The 14,970-nt window shown below is 46.0% G+C and overlaps 1 protein-coding gene across 4 annotated transcripts in view; it reads right to left on the bottom strand.

Annotated features, from left to right (window-relative positions):
* The window catches only part of si:dkey-26i13.8 (kinesin-like protein KIF19), an 86,827-nt gene extending 73,328 nt beyond the window's left edge, over positions 1–13,499 (bottom strand). For 3 of the 4 annotated variants that reach the window (XM_055651121.1, XM_055651119.1, XM_055651118.1), the window contains exons 1-2: positions 13,102–13,499; positions 549–629 (exon numbers count right to left, since the gene is read on the bottom strand). In XM_055651121.1, coding sequence (XP_055507096.1) covers positions 549–629; positions 13,102–13,146 — 126 coding nt within the window. In that variant the 5' untranslated portion in view covers positions 13,147–13,499. The remainder of the gene's footprint in view (positions 1–548; positions 630–13,101) is intronic. The other variant, XM_055651120.1, reaches the window with a different exon arrangement.
* Between the last annotated feature and the right edge of the window lie 1,471 nt (positions 13,500–14,970).

Here is a 14,970-nt window from a genome sequence, read left to right as displayed (position 1 = left end):
CAAGCCAGCACCGCCATTCAATGTGATCATGGCTGATCATCCACAATCAGTATCCTGCTCCTGCCTTCTCCCCATATCCCCTGACTTCGTTATCTTTAAGAGCCCTATCTAGCTCTCTCTTGAAAGTATCCAGAGAACCTGCCTCCACCGCCCTCTGAGGAAGAGAATTCTATTCTATATCTCTCTTTATCACCGCCCATATCCCTCGTTTCCCTTCCCCCTGACTCCCAGTCTGAAGAAGGGTCTTGGCCCTTCTTGTCACTTATTTCTTTTCTCCAGCGATGCTTCCTGACCCGCTGGGTTACTCCAGCTGTTTGTGTCTACCTTCGGTTTAAACTAGCATCTGCAGTTCCTTCCTCCACATAAAGACTATACCTTTGTGTTTTGCTCCAACAAGAACTGTTATACTAACATCCTTTCAAAAGAAAACTGTGATAATTCACAAGTATGATATGTTTGTCAAGATGTTTTACACTCCATGATACACTAATAACTCACTTTAGCAGAGAGATCGTATTCAGTGCTGTCGGAAGCAGGGAACTACATACCTGATCATCCACTTTATGTGCAACGATGGTGGCTCCGTCGTCTAGTTCAAATTCATTGATGGGACGAATTCTGAGAGCCACCTGGAAATATTCAAGTAAAAAGTAGATTGTACTCATCATTACATCTGGACACATGGCTGGAACTCCGTACAGAACTCTCATCTTATTGTATCTAGATTATAGAGTAGGAAGCATCTTACAGAAATACATTCACAGGGATTTTGTTTCTAATGCATAAGTCTGCTGTCACATGCCATCACATCTTTGAGGAAACTGTAGTTTAAATACAGAGTGACAAAATACATTTATCTAAAAATAAGTGCAGGACATCAAAATGTGTCTTCTCAAATGCTTTGCATATAAAGTGCAGTGTTTTAGCCCTGTTCCACGGTGTGAGTTCATTCCAAGAGCTCTCCCGAGTTAAAATAAAAATCAAACTCGTGGTAAGCATGGAGAATGAACGTAGCGGGTACGACGGAGCTCTGGGACGTCTCTTAGCGCTAACGGCAGGTACTCGGGAAGACTCGCTAACGGCAGGTAAGCACGGGAAGACTCGTGAAGATTTTTTCAACACGTTGATAAATGTCCACGAGAGCCCAGAGTACCGACGAGTGGCCATTACTGTAAATCTCCGAGTTCGAATCAGGGCAAACTCGGGAGAACTCTTGGAATGAACTCGAACCGTGGGACAGGGGTTTTAGCCGTTCGACCATCCATCACATAATATACAACAAATATTTTAAAATGTAAATGGAACAATAGAACTAAGTGGAGGAAGGAACTGCAGATGCTGGTTTAAACCGCAGATAGACACAAAATGCTGGAGTAACTCAGCGGGTCAGGCAGCATCTCTGGAGAGAAGGAATGGGTGTCATTGCGGGTGTGAAGAAGGGTCTCGACCCGAAACGTCACCCATTCCTCCTCTCCAGAGACGCTGCCTGTCCGGCTGAGTTACTCCAGCTTTTTTGTGGCTTTCTACAGAACTCAGTGAATGATTCCCAAATCAAATCAAGTCAAGTGTCAAGAGGTACATTGTCAAATGTACCAACAACGGCGTAATTAAATTCTTACTCGCAGCAACATAGCAGGTCGGAAAGCACAGCAGACATAAATAATATATGGCAAAACAAAAGTTCAATAAATTAACGAGCACAATACTAGTGCAGAAAAAACCCTGCCTGCATAGATCTTTCCTGGAGGTTCCTGGTTGATGTTAGTGTTGTGTGGTGTTCAAGAGGCTGATGGTTGGTGGGAAGAAGCTGTTCTTAAACCAGGCAGTCATAGTTTTCAGACTCCCGTACCTTCTTCATGAAGGTACGAGTGGAATGATAGCGTGAAATGAGTGAAGTCAGACCGTATATTAAGTGTGAAAAATAAGCAAGCGTAGAAGCCACCGCCCGATTAACAGGGCACATTCACTTATCAGCCCGCTGTCATTTAATAATTTCTTTCATTGTATTTTCTTGTCATTTCTTTACTCAGAGAGTGGTAGCGGTGTGGAATGAGCTTCCAGTGGAAGTGGTGTCGGCAGGTTCGTTGGTATCATTTAAAAATAAATTGGATAGGCATATGGATGAGAAGGGAATGGAGGGTTATGGTATGAGTGCAGGCAGGTGGGACTAAGGGAAAAAACGTTGTTCGGCACGGACTTGTAGGGCCGAGATGGCCTGTTTCCGTGCTGTAATTGTTATATGGTTATATGGTTATAATATAAACCTGGTCATTTATATTTACAGAGCTGCTGCCTCATAGCGCCAGAGACCAGGTTTGATCCTGACCTATGGCGCTGTCTGTGTGGAGATTGCATGTTCTCCCTGTGACCGCGTGGATTTCCTCCTAGTGCTCCATCCCCCCCCCCCCCCATCCCAAAAATGCGCGGGTTTGTAGTTTAATTGTCCTCATTAAGTTACCCCTAGTGTGTAGGAAGTGGGATAACATGACACTAGTGTGAACGGGTGATCGATGGCCAGCATTGACTAGGTGGGCAGAAGGGCCTGTTTCTCAGCTGCATCTCTAAACTGGGCAGCATGGTGGCTCAGCGGTAGAGTTGCTGCCTTACAGCGCCAGAGACAATGGCTTCGATCCTGACTGTGGGTGTTGTCTATATGCAGTGTGTACTTTCTTCCCCGTGATCTGCGTGGGTATTCTCCGGGTGCTCTGGTTTCCTCCCACACTCAGAACACCTGCAGGATTGTTGTGTTAATTGGCTTCGGTAAAATTGTAAATTGTCCCCTAGTGTGTGTGTAGGATAGGGTTACGAGTGCGGGGATCGCTGGTCAGCGCGGACTCAGTGGGCTGAAGGGCCTCTTTCCGTGCTGTGTCTCTAAACTGAACTAAAACTAAACTAAGCAACTCTACTGGGTTTCGGCCCAAAACGTTGCCTATTTCCTTCGCTCCATGGATGCTGCTGCACCCGCTGAGTTTCTCCAGCACTTTTGGCTACTTTACAAGAATATGGGAGACCAGATACTCAAGGTAGACGACAAAGCGTGTAGAATTCCTCACATCCATCTATTCCTCCCATCAATATATTCCTGGGTGCTTTTGAATTAAAACACTACCCTTTGCCTTAGAATAGAAACCCCAATGCAAAGTTTTATTGCCTAGACGGGTGCTGCGATCTCCCCTACATTCCAAAGATGTGGTCGGTAGCGAACCGCCTACTATAATTTGTCCCTGGTGTAGGTGGGGTTGGCAGAAGAATCAGATGGATGTGATGGAGTATAGTGTGAGAAGGAACTGCAGATGCTGGTTTACACCAAAGATAGATACAAAAATGCTGGAGCAACTCAGAAGGGTCAGGTAGCATCTCTGAAGAGAAGGAACAGGCGACGTTTCGGGTCGAGGCCCTTCATCAGGATCTCAGGACCCGAAACATCACCTATTCCCTCTCTCCAGAGATGCTGCCTGGCTTGCTGAGTCACACCAGCATTTTGTGTCTATCTTCCTGATAGTGAATAGGTTCTGTGGAAATAAGCAGAGGACTGGGACTGATGAGATTGCGCTGGGAACCAGTGTAAACTCAATGGGCTAAAGATGCTTTCGGCGTTGCGAGAATATATGACGAGTACAAGATGCAGCCTAAGTTTAGCTGGTAGATCCCCAGTGGACGGTGAATCTCTTTGTATCGTATCTCCCTTTGTGTAATAGCATCGCCTCCTGTAATCTTGAGGATCTGCAATTCCACAAATCCTGCTCACCTTGATCTTTGACCTGGCGCAGGTAAAGGTGAAGAAAGATGACACTTTGTGCGGCTGGCAAACGCAGCCTGCGTTCCTTACCTCACCAGCACTGATTCCCATTTCTATTCTCTTTCCTCCAATGTGCACCAAGTTACAGCAAGGTGGAGTACAACACAATGAGCTGGAGCAACTCAACGGGTCCGGCAGCATCTCCCGAGGGAATGGACAGGCGAGGTCTTGCATCAGGACCCTGAATACTAGTTACTCCAGCACTTTGCGTTTTACTCAAGATTCCAGCATCTGCAGTTCCACGCGCCTTCATTTCACAGCATGGTGGAATAAACAGTCCATTTGATGATCCAGATCACTATCTTATTAGCAAGGCATTTGTGTGATGCCTTTTTCTCATGCTCCCCAATTGGCCTTGCATTCTTCAGTTGCTTGAGTTTGCTTTGAATTCAAGAAAAATTAAATTAGTCTGAAGCAGGGTCGGTGGAACAGAGTTGCTGCCTTACAGCGCCAGAGACCTGGGTTTGATCCTGACTATGGGTGCTGCCTGTAGGGAGTTTGTACGTTCTCCTCATGACCGCAAAGGGCTTTTACCCCGGTTTCCTCCCACATGCCAAAGACTTACAGGTTTGTAGGTTAATTGGCTTGGTAAAATTATAAAATTGTCCTTAGTGTGTGTGAAGGATGGTGTTATTGTGTGGGGATCGCTGGTAAGCGCAGACTCGGTGGGCCAAAGGGCCTGTTTCCGCACTGTATCTCTAAACTAAACTATGGGTCCTGACCTAAATCTTCATCTGCACATTTCCCTCAGTTGCTGCCTGACCCACTTGGTTCCCCCAGCAGTTCGTTGGTTTTTTTACTCAAGATTCCAGCATCTGCAGTCTCTTGTGTTTTGATTTCATTAAAGCCGTTGACCCATGATACTATAAGTAACCCTTGATACTACAATTATAGTCATTAATAAGGAAGACTATTTGAAATAGACAAGGCCAGCAGCACAATCAAGGACGAGTCGCAACCCGGTCACTCCCTCTTCTCCCCTCGCCCATCAGGCAAGAGGTCGAGAGGTGTGAAAACACACACCTCCAGATTCAGGAACAGTTTCTTCCCAGCTGTTATCAGGCAACTGAACCATCCTACCACAACTAGAGAGCGGCCCTGAGCTACTATCTACTCAATGAGTTCAAGTTAGTGCGATCAGATTACAGTGAAATAGCCAATTCTCCATTTTGTAAAATCCTACCTGTATTTTTTCAGAAAGATTCATACTGCATTTTTGGTCCCATGTTCTGTTATGTACATGAGGAATTTATCACAAACAATAAAAGAAGGAGAATTCTAGAGCCTCAAGCCTGTGGTTCCAGCACTGTGAGCCAATCCAGATTACGACATCCATTAATATGTTCTTGTTTTACATCCTTCAACCGAGATGTAAGGAAAGCCAAACGCCCAACAATACGCAAGATCAGAACAAAATGCCCCAGGTGGCCTTATCTTCATCGCCGGACGTCCCTGGGGCGGGGGTAGGAGGAGAGAACTGGTCATGTCTCCTGCAACCACCTTGTCCTGCCCACGACACAATGCAACGGTGTTCTAGAGTAGAACACTGGCATGAGTCCCATTGGCGTGGAACTTCAACCAGCGCGGAGCCAAACACTTCCACTTCGACGCCAACAATCCAAAACCCTACCCTCCCCCCCCCCCCCCCAATTCTCCAATTCTCATCCTTCCCGCCCATTGCGAGATTTGCTCTTTTTACTTCACTTCATCTTAGACAGTGGCTCGCCGCATTGTTCTCATAATAGATGTATCCGTGGCAATAATGCAGCATTCTATGATGTAACCCCTTCCTTTATAGAAGGTGGTGTTACGGCGCGCCACAAGGCAGCGCGAATGTGGGAAGGTTTGTATCTGTGCGGCATCTTTTACAGCTTCAGCAATGAGGCAGCTCGGTTTAGAGATGAAGAAATACTTTTGAGCCGTATCCATGGAAACCCTGCATTCGATCTGGAGATTAAATGTCCCATGAGCATCTATGAGGTGACTGTCAGATAATTTAGACTATAGACTATGGAGGTGCAGCCCGGGAACAGGTCCCGCCTTCGCCCACCGTGTCCGAGCCGACCAGCGATCACCCCGCACACTGGCACTATCCTACACACTAGGAACAAGTTGTGATTTTTTTTTAAACCCAAAGCCAGTTAACCTTGAGTCATTGGAGTGTGGGAGGAAACCGGAGCACCCGGAGAAAACCCACACGGTCACAGGGACAAGGTACAAACTCCGTACACACAGCACCCGTAGCCAGGATCGAATCCGTGTCTCTGGCGCTGTCAAGCAGCAACTCTACCGCAGACCCACTGCAGCAGGTAGAGGTGCCGCCTCACTGCACCAGAGGCCCTTGGTTCGATCCTAACCTCGGGAGATTGCACGTTCCCCCCCGAGACTGCGTGGGTTTCATCCGGGTGCTCCGGCTTCTTCCCACATCTCAAAGACCCATGAGGCTTTGTAGCTTAGTTGGCCTTAGTTGGACAATAGGTACAGGAGGAGGCCGTTCGGCCTTTCGAGCCAGTATCGCCATTCAATGTGATCATGGCTGATCATCCCCAATCAGTACCCCGTTCCTGCCTTCTTCCCATATCCCCTGACTCCGCTATCTTTAAGAGCCCTATCTAGCTCTCTCTTGAAAGTATCCAGAGAACCGGCCTCCGCCCTCCTCTGAGGCAGAGAATTCCACAGACTCACAACTCTCTGTGAGAAAAAGTGTTTCCTCGTCTCCGTTCTAAATGGCTTACTCCTTATTCTTAAACTGTGGCCCCCTGGTTCTGGACTCCCCCAGCATCGGGAACATGTTTCATGCCTCTAGTGTGTCCAAGGGGTGGAAGATTGCAACCTTCACGTGGTCCACCGTGTTTCGACTAATGCAATCAACTCGATGTGAACAAACAGAAGATCAACTAGAACAAGTTGTCCAACAACTTTAGGCTGTGCACGCCACACAAAAGAAGAATAAGAAGTGTGTCCAAACCCTTAACAGTCTTACAGTATATGTTTCAATAAGATATCCTCTCATCCTTCTAAACTCCAGCGTGTACAAACCCAGCCGCTCCATTCTCTCATATAGAACAGTCACAGATATGATCTTGAGTTTAATTTATTGTCACGTGTACCGAGGTACAATGAAAAAGCTTTTGTTGCATGTGTCCAATCAGCGGAAAGACAATACATGATGACGATTGAGCCATCCACGTTGTACTGATAAAGGGAATAACATGAATAATGTTTAGTGCAAGATAAAGATCCGAGGGTCTCCGATGAGGTAGATAGTAGTTTAGGACCCCTCTCTAGTTGGTGGTAGGATGGTTCGGTTGCCTGATAACAGCTGGGAAGAAACTGTCCCTGAATCTGGAGGTGTGCGTTTTCACACTCCAGTACCTCTTGCCTGATGGGAGAGGGGGAGAAGAGAGAGAGTGAGAAGCAAAGATCCAACAGCGGAGCAAGATAGACCACTTGTGCTAAATGCAATGGGTTGACGCATAGTACGCAGCGGAACGGAACGTGGGCCTTTTTCTCATCCATTTCCGTCACCCGACCCGACCCGACTCGCAGTGTAATCAATGTTGCAGGGGAACAGTTTGTGTTAATAAATTAAAATTCTGAAAATGAGGAGAAGATTTTTCCCAAATAGCTTTTATTTTTACGAGGATGTTTCCGTAACCGGCTTCCGTCTCCTATGGGATCTTTGGTGCGGAGACGGAAGCCAGTTACGGAAATGGGGCCTAAAATTACCCATGAATCTGCCCATGACCATACTATGTCTTTTTCGTCGAGTGGGCTATCTTGCCCGTTGTAGGATCTTTGGTGAGAAGAGCAACTCCTCCTTGGCTCTGTTGAACCTTAGTGGTTCTATTGCCACCAGTCCCATTTGCTAAGCGTTGCACTTCCTGCAGCAGACAGCCAAGTTGATCCCATTGCAATGGCAAACCCGCACTGATCAGTGCGCTGGGGAACCTCTGACAAATATCCTGTGACAGGCCTCGATGGCTACGGCACAGAAACAAGACGCTTTTTTTAAATCGCCTCTCTTGAACAATGCAACTGGGCTTCACATATCGATAGCCTAGAAAACTGATCTGTATCCCTCACGGACAACACTACCCAGCTGCATGCATGCATTCACTGGGCCATTCTGTTCCGAAGTATCGTTCACGGAATTGAAGAATGCATCACACGCAAGTGTCTACCACAATATAATGTATAATGTAACACTGCAATCTAAATTCCAACTTCAATTCTCCAATTAAACATAGCGCTGACACCTCAATTGAATTATTGCTTTGAAACTCGCTCTCTCATGTATATCCTGATTTTTAAAAACAATGTGGAATAAACGTGAGATTTAATCCAGATAACAAATTCCAAGACCTTTATTCAGAAAAGCAATGTTCTGGTTTCCTCCCACACTCCAAGGACATAGAGTTTGTAGGCTCATTGGCCTCTGTAAATTGTAAATTGCCCCTAGTTTGTAGGGTAGTGCTCGTGTACGGTGGGTGGGCACGGACTCGGTGGGCCGAAGGGGCCTGTTTCCGCGCTGTATCTCTAAAATCTAAATTCTAAACACTATACCTCATTGAAACTTTGTTTAGAAACTTAGGCATACTCGGTGGCGCAACGGTAGAGTTGCTGCCTTACAGAGATTACAGCGTCAGAGACCCGGGTTCGTTCCCAACCACGGGTGCTGTCTGTACGGAGTTTGCACGTTCTCCCTGTGACCGCGTGGGTTTTCTCCGAGATCTTCGCTTTCCTCCCACATTCCTAAAGACGAACGGGTTTGTAGGCCAATTGGATTTTTTTTTTTTGTACATAAAACTGTCCCGAGTGTGTGTAGGGTAGTGTTAACGTGTGGGGACCGCTGGTCAGCGCAGGTTCGGTGGGCCGAAGGGGTTGTTTCCGTGCTGTATCTCTAAACTAAATACCGATCACATGATGTAAAGTTATGAATAAAATGTAATGTTAAAAGTGGCACTGTATTAAACACTTTCACTTTTATCAGGTATGGTATTTGGGTGCTTCATTTCATGGTTTCAAATCGGATCCACATTTGGCAGGTGTTTTAGAGAAAATTTGATCAAAACCGCACACTTCAAAAAAAGAAAAACATTGCTTTTGCATCAGAGATGAGGCACAAAAAATAACATTTGCATTTTCACAACCCAATGTAATCCTCGCCGGCTTGCTTCTCAAACGCAATTCTGCATAAAGGGACAGATCAACAAAAGCTTTGTAGAAGGTGGAGGTTAAAGGGCCTGTCCCACTTGGGCGTAATTTGCGCGTATTTACGCGACGGCAATCGTCTAGCAGTACAACAGTCGCGAGCCAAGTGCTCTTGAGGGCCCCGCTTCTTTTGGGAGCCATTTGCAATGTCGTTCGTAATTAGTCCGATCTCCGTGGCAAGGATTTTCCCTGTTAAAATTTTTCAAAACTACGCGAGCTTTATACCCGGGTGGTCACGTGGTGCGGCGCTCAAATGATGCGCAAATGGCATGCCGACAGCGTATACGGGCAAGCGCATGGTTTACGGACGTTGACGCATAATAAATTAGCATCGGCAATGTTCATGCGTCACCGTGCGTAACCATGCGTCACCACGTGCTACACGTACGCCATCAGTACGTCAGCGTGCAAAAGGGACACGTCACGCATGAGGGAGCGCGAGGATTTTGAGTTTTCCGAAATCATGGGGCGCCGCGCGTTACCGCTCGTCATTGCGTTCCCCACCAGGCCTCACCACAAGCCAGGCGTGTGTCACGATGCACCGACCAATTTTTAGGATGTCGCATAAATGACGCCCAAGTGGGACAGGCCCGACTCTGTTCACTGTACACGTGACAATAAACTCCTCAGCTCTTCTGAAGAAGGGTTTCCACCCAAAATGCTACCTATTCCTTTTCACCCGAGATGCTGCCTGACCCACTGAGTTACTCCAGCACTTTGTGTCTACCTATCTGCTCTAATCCAATTTCCCAGAATTTGACCTGCAATCTTCTTTGCTGTGACATTTCAAATGTTCACTAAGTGCAGATTAATGGTAGACAAAAGTGCTGGAGAACTCAGTGGGTGCAGCAGCATCTATGGAGCGAAGGAAAGACTGAAGAAGGGTTTTTCGGCCCGAAACGTTGCCTACTTCCTTCGCTCCATAGATGCTGCTGCACCCGCTGAGTATCTCTAGCACTTTTGTCTACCTTCGATTTTCCAGCATCTGCAGTTCCTTCTTAAACACAAGTACAGGTTAATGTTGTGGGTCCACCAGCCTCTCCCATCCCCTCAAGAAATGTGTTCCAGTGTTCAACCTCCTTCAAGATGAAATATTTTTACTCAAATCCCCTCTAAATCTCCCAACACTGACCTTGAACGCTCAGTTGCTGAGGCACTACATTCTGTATTTCTCTCCTTCAAACTCCTTGCTTCCCTCCTTCAATGATCCTTAAAACCAATCTCTTTCGCTATGTTAACTGCTTCAATATGTCAAGTGGTTTGATGTCTAATTTTGCTTAATAATTCTCCCGTGATGTGCCTTGGGGAGATTTTGCTATGTTAAAGGCAGCGCATAAAAATAATTTGTTGACTGCTGGCATCTCCTTAATCTCTCTATTTAAAATAGGTGAGAGGTGAGAGAAAACAGGGAATTATTGAGGGAAATTGATAGGGTGAATGCCCAGAGTCTTTAGTCCTTGGAGCGCAGGACGATGAGGGATGGGTGACCATAGAGAGGCGTATAAGATCATGAGGGGAATAGTTAGGGTAAATGCAGAGTCTTTTACCCAGAGTAGGGGAATCAAGAACCAGAGGTTTAAAGGGCCGCTTGGACATTTTTTCGGCGTCTGCAGGCATCATTGACTGGCGTATCAGGTGACCGAAATGTCGCGGCATGATGTGGTGGTGACACGCCGCGCGCTTGGACTTTGCAAAGAATTGTGACGAGGCCCCACATGGCCAGTCACGGTGGCGTAGCGGTAGAGTGTCCAGCTTCCAGTATAGTCCCTGGTGGACAGGTTTAAATGATGAAATGAAATGAAATGAAATGATTCAATTTATTGTCATTGTCAGTGTACAGTACAGAGACAACGAAATGCATTTTTAGCATCTCCCTTGAATGGAATCATAACTAGTCACACACAATCTATACCAACGATGCAGATGAGGGAAAACCTAGAAATGACAATGTGGTCCAACAGCAAAATGTTTAAGGTTACACAAAAAAGCTGGAGAAACTCAGCGGGTGCAGCAGCATCTATGGAGCGCAGGAAATAGGCAAGGTTTCGGCCCGAAACGTTGCATATCACCATCGCTCCATAGATGCTGCAGCACCAGCTGGGTTTGTACAGCTTTTTTGTGTAACCTTCGATTCTCGAGCATCTGCAGTTCCTTCTTAAGCAAAATGTTTAACTTTGATTCTACCCAACTACATCTATATTATTAAAAGAAAAATATTGTTAAATTGGAATTGGAAGAGATGATTTACGAGGGTGGTGCCAGGACTCTGGGCCTGAGGTACAGGGAGAGGTTGGGCAGGCTCAGACTTTATTCCTTGGAGCGCAGGAAAATAAGGGGTGATCTTACAGAGGTGTTTAAGATCATGAGGGGGATAGTTAGGGTCAATTCACAGGATGTGTAGGAAGTAACTGCAGGTGCAGGTTTACACCGAAGATGGGCACAAAATGCTGGAGTAGCTCAGCGGGACAGGTAGCACTTCTGGGCAGAAAGAATGGGTGACGTTTCGGGGCAAGACCTTTCTTCAGACTGAGTCTTTTACCCAGAGTAAGACAATCAAGAACCAGAGGACATAGGCTTAAGGTGATGGGAGAAGGAATTAATAGGAACACGAGGGACAATTTCTTTTGCACTATGGATAGAGGGTAAATACCAGAGGAAGTAGTTGAGGCAGGTACTGTCACAATGTTTAAAAGACATTTGGACAGGTACATGGATAGGCTAGGTTTAGAAGGATATGGGCCAAACCTGGGCAGGCGGGACAAGTGTAAATGGGGCATGTTGGTCAGTGTGGGCAAGTTGGGCCAAAGGGCCTATTTCCACACTGTATATTTCCAACTTCATTGCTCAATGCGAGATGGTGAGAACTCTGGGACTCTCCTTCCTGCTCTCTTTACATAGCTGCGGAAATGTAAAATCTTCAAATTTGCCATTGACACAAATCTGAGTGTGAGTGTGAGATCCAAGAGGGATGAAGAGAGGCTCCAGTGTGTGACTTGGACAGGTTGGGCGAGTGGACGATGAGGGATTATTATTATTATTAGGTATGTGATAATATTATTATCAAATATGAGATTATCCACTTTGGTAACAAAAACAGAAAGTCAAATTATGAATCTGAATGGTGATAGAGTAGAACAAGGGGTGGTACAACAAGAATAAAACGCAAAGTGCTGGAGGAACTCAGTGGGTCAGGCAGCATCTGTGAAGGGAATGGACAGATGAGGTTTCAGTACAGGACCCTTCTCCAGTATAAAGAGGGGTCCCAACCAGTCCATTAAACCTGAATGAGGTTCCTGACAGAAACATTGCCTGTTCTCTCCACTGATGTTGCCTGACCCTCTGAGTTCCTCCAGCACTTCGTGTTTCGCTCAAGATGCCAGCATCTGCCGTTCCATCCGTCTCCATGGCCAAGCATGACCTGGGTGTCCTTGTGTACCAGTTTGTGGAATTACGCAGCTCATTAGATATCTCCAAGGAGTTAGATATAGTTCAAAGGACAAAAGAGATGGTAGGAATCGGGGAGAAAGCAGGAACAGGCTATTGAATTTGGAAGATCAGCCATGATCACATTGAATGGTGCAGCAGACTCGAAGGGCCAAATGGCCCACTCCTTTCTACATCTCTCTTTTCCATCTGCCCAGTATTGTTGGTTTTGGATGGATTTAGCACGGATGTTGGACTTTGAGTATGGAACTGGTGTGCGACAATGCTGAGAACTATATTCTGCATCTCCCCCTTCAATCTAGCTATTGTACTTGAGTTTGACTTGATTGTATTTATGTGCAGTATTATCCGATCAAAACAAAGCTTTTCACTGTACCTATCCAAGTGAGAACAATAAATAAAAAAACCTAAACTTAATGAAGCATATCAAGTCACCCTTGACTCTAACCCTCATGCCAACTTTCTGCCTCAGGCTTGTTTTATTTGGCAACAACATGCTGAAACCATGTAACTCAATGAAGCTAGCTTTCAATGTTTAATTGCCACTGATAGCCATGAACAAACAAAAACTTAAGAAACAGGAATTAGGCTCAACGGTACAAAGTTTAACTTTGATTCTACCCTGCCCCAGCGACATTACTCACAGTGAGATGGTGATAAATCCGAGTCTCTTCTTCCAGCTCCTTCATGGCTGCAGAGATTTTATTCCACACACAATTTCCAGCAGATATCGTCCATTACTGTCGGACAGGAGTTTAATTCTCACACTGTCCACTTCTGTAGTTGTGAATATTACCACGGATGCGAGGAACTTTTCCCCTCGGTTACGTCCCGTTTGTTTCCCGATACAGTTGCTTGAGGCAGGACTCGCGTTGCCCGGAATTGTTGAGCGATCGGGACCATCTCAGCGGTGCCGCTGCAGTTAGCCAGGCCGCACTTCTCCTAAGACATCAGAGTATCAAAAGCGGAAGGAAAACATTCAGGGGCAGCATCGTCGGTCGATTGAAGACGTCTTTGAGACCTGGGAAATAATTACCAAAGGGCAGTAACAGCTGAGCACGTAGCTATAGAAACCCAGGAAACAAAAATCGACACCAGTCAACGTTAACAGTGAAGGGAGGAGCAATGCTGTCACTCCACAACTCTCCAGGTAAAATGCACTGAGCAAAATAGAACAGACAAACATTGGAGGCTGAGATTCAAATAACGTTGAGGGTTCGGAGAAAACAGAATGAATGGATGAATACTTTATTGACGCAGGTGGCAAGTCACAGGGAAATTCTTTGCTCGCATACCCAAGGTATGCAAATAGTCACCACATAAAGCCACCTACAAAGTTAAGGGTCTGTCCCACTTCCACGACTTAATTCTTTCATCCCGACCATATTTTTTACTCGTGAACATTTTTTAACGGGCTGGAAAAAACGTCCCGACTTACCCGATGCTACGAGTGCCTACGGCTAGCATAACGAGCCGCTACGATATATCTACGAACTCCTAGGACCTCCAACAAACGCGTTACAAACATTCTGCGAGTGTGAAACGGGAAAACTCGGGAGAATTCGTGAAATACCTCGTGGAAGTGGGACAGGCCCTTTACAAAGTAACCCCTTTACCAAGTCCTCCTTTGTTCTTCCTCCTCCCCCGCCCACAAAACAAAACAGCTGCAGATGCTGGAAATCAAGAAACAATGTTAGAGAACGTTGGAAGTGGTCAGTTGATCAAATCGGTCCCACCTCTGGGGAAGGAAACTGAATCAACTGGTGAGGTTCACAACCCTTCAGCAGAACTGGAAAGGTGAGACAACCGAACGTGCTCTAAATAAGCGAGTTTGAAATCTCTCTCGCGCGCACGCAATTGAGCATGGGATTTGTCAAAGGTCATTCGGGATAAACAAAGAGCGTTGCCAGTGATCGCGAACACAGCGCTGTATAAACTGTGTGTACGTATTGCAACACAGGCCTGGCAGAGCATCGCCAGAGAGGACACCCAGCAACTGGTGATGTCCATGAATCGCAGACTTCAAGCAGTCATTGCATGCAAAGGATATGTAACAAAATACTAAACATGACTTTTCATTTACATGACATTGCTGTGTCCTGAACATTATGGTGCCCTGAAATGGGGGGGGGGGGGAAGAGACATTTTGGCTTCACCATGTACATGGTGAAACCAAAATGTATAAAAATGGCTTTTATTAAAATCTGACAATATCAAATCTCAAATTGTGGAGTACAGAGGCAAATGAATGATGGGTCTTTGTCCCAAACATTATGGAGGCCACTGTATATGGATATGAAAGGATTCAAGGGATATAGGCAAAACGCAAACAAATAGAACTAGCTTAGATGGGGCTTTTTGGTTAGCATGACACGTTGGGCCAAAGGGCCCTGCTTCCATGCTGTATAACCCTATGTATTGGTTTTAGGTTAAACTAAAATCATACTTCGTTCTGACAGATAGACCCACCTATTTTTTCAAGCAACTGTTAACATAGATAACACAGAACAGCA

Source organism: Leucoraja erinacea, chromosome 20 (assembly GCF_028641065.1).
Source record: "Leucoraja erinacea ecotype New England chromosome 20, Leri_hhj_1, whole genome shotgun sequence".
Taxonomy (NCBI): domain Eukaryota; kingdom Metazoa; phylum Chordata; class Chondrichthyes; order Rajiformes; family Rajidae; genus Leucoraja; species Leucoraja erinaceus.
The sequence above is the reverse complement of the archived record's forward strand: the minus strand, read 5'-3'. Positions and strand labels throughout refer to the sequence as shown.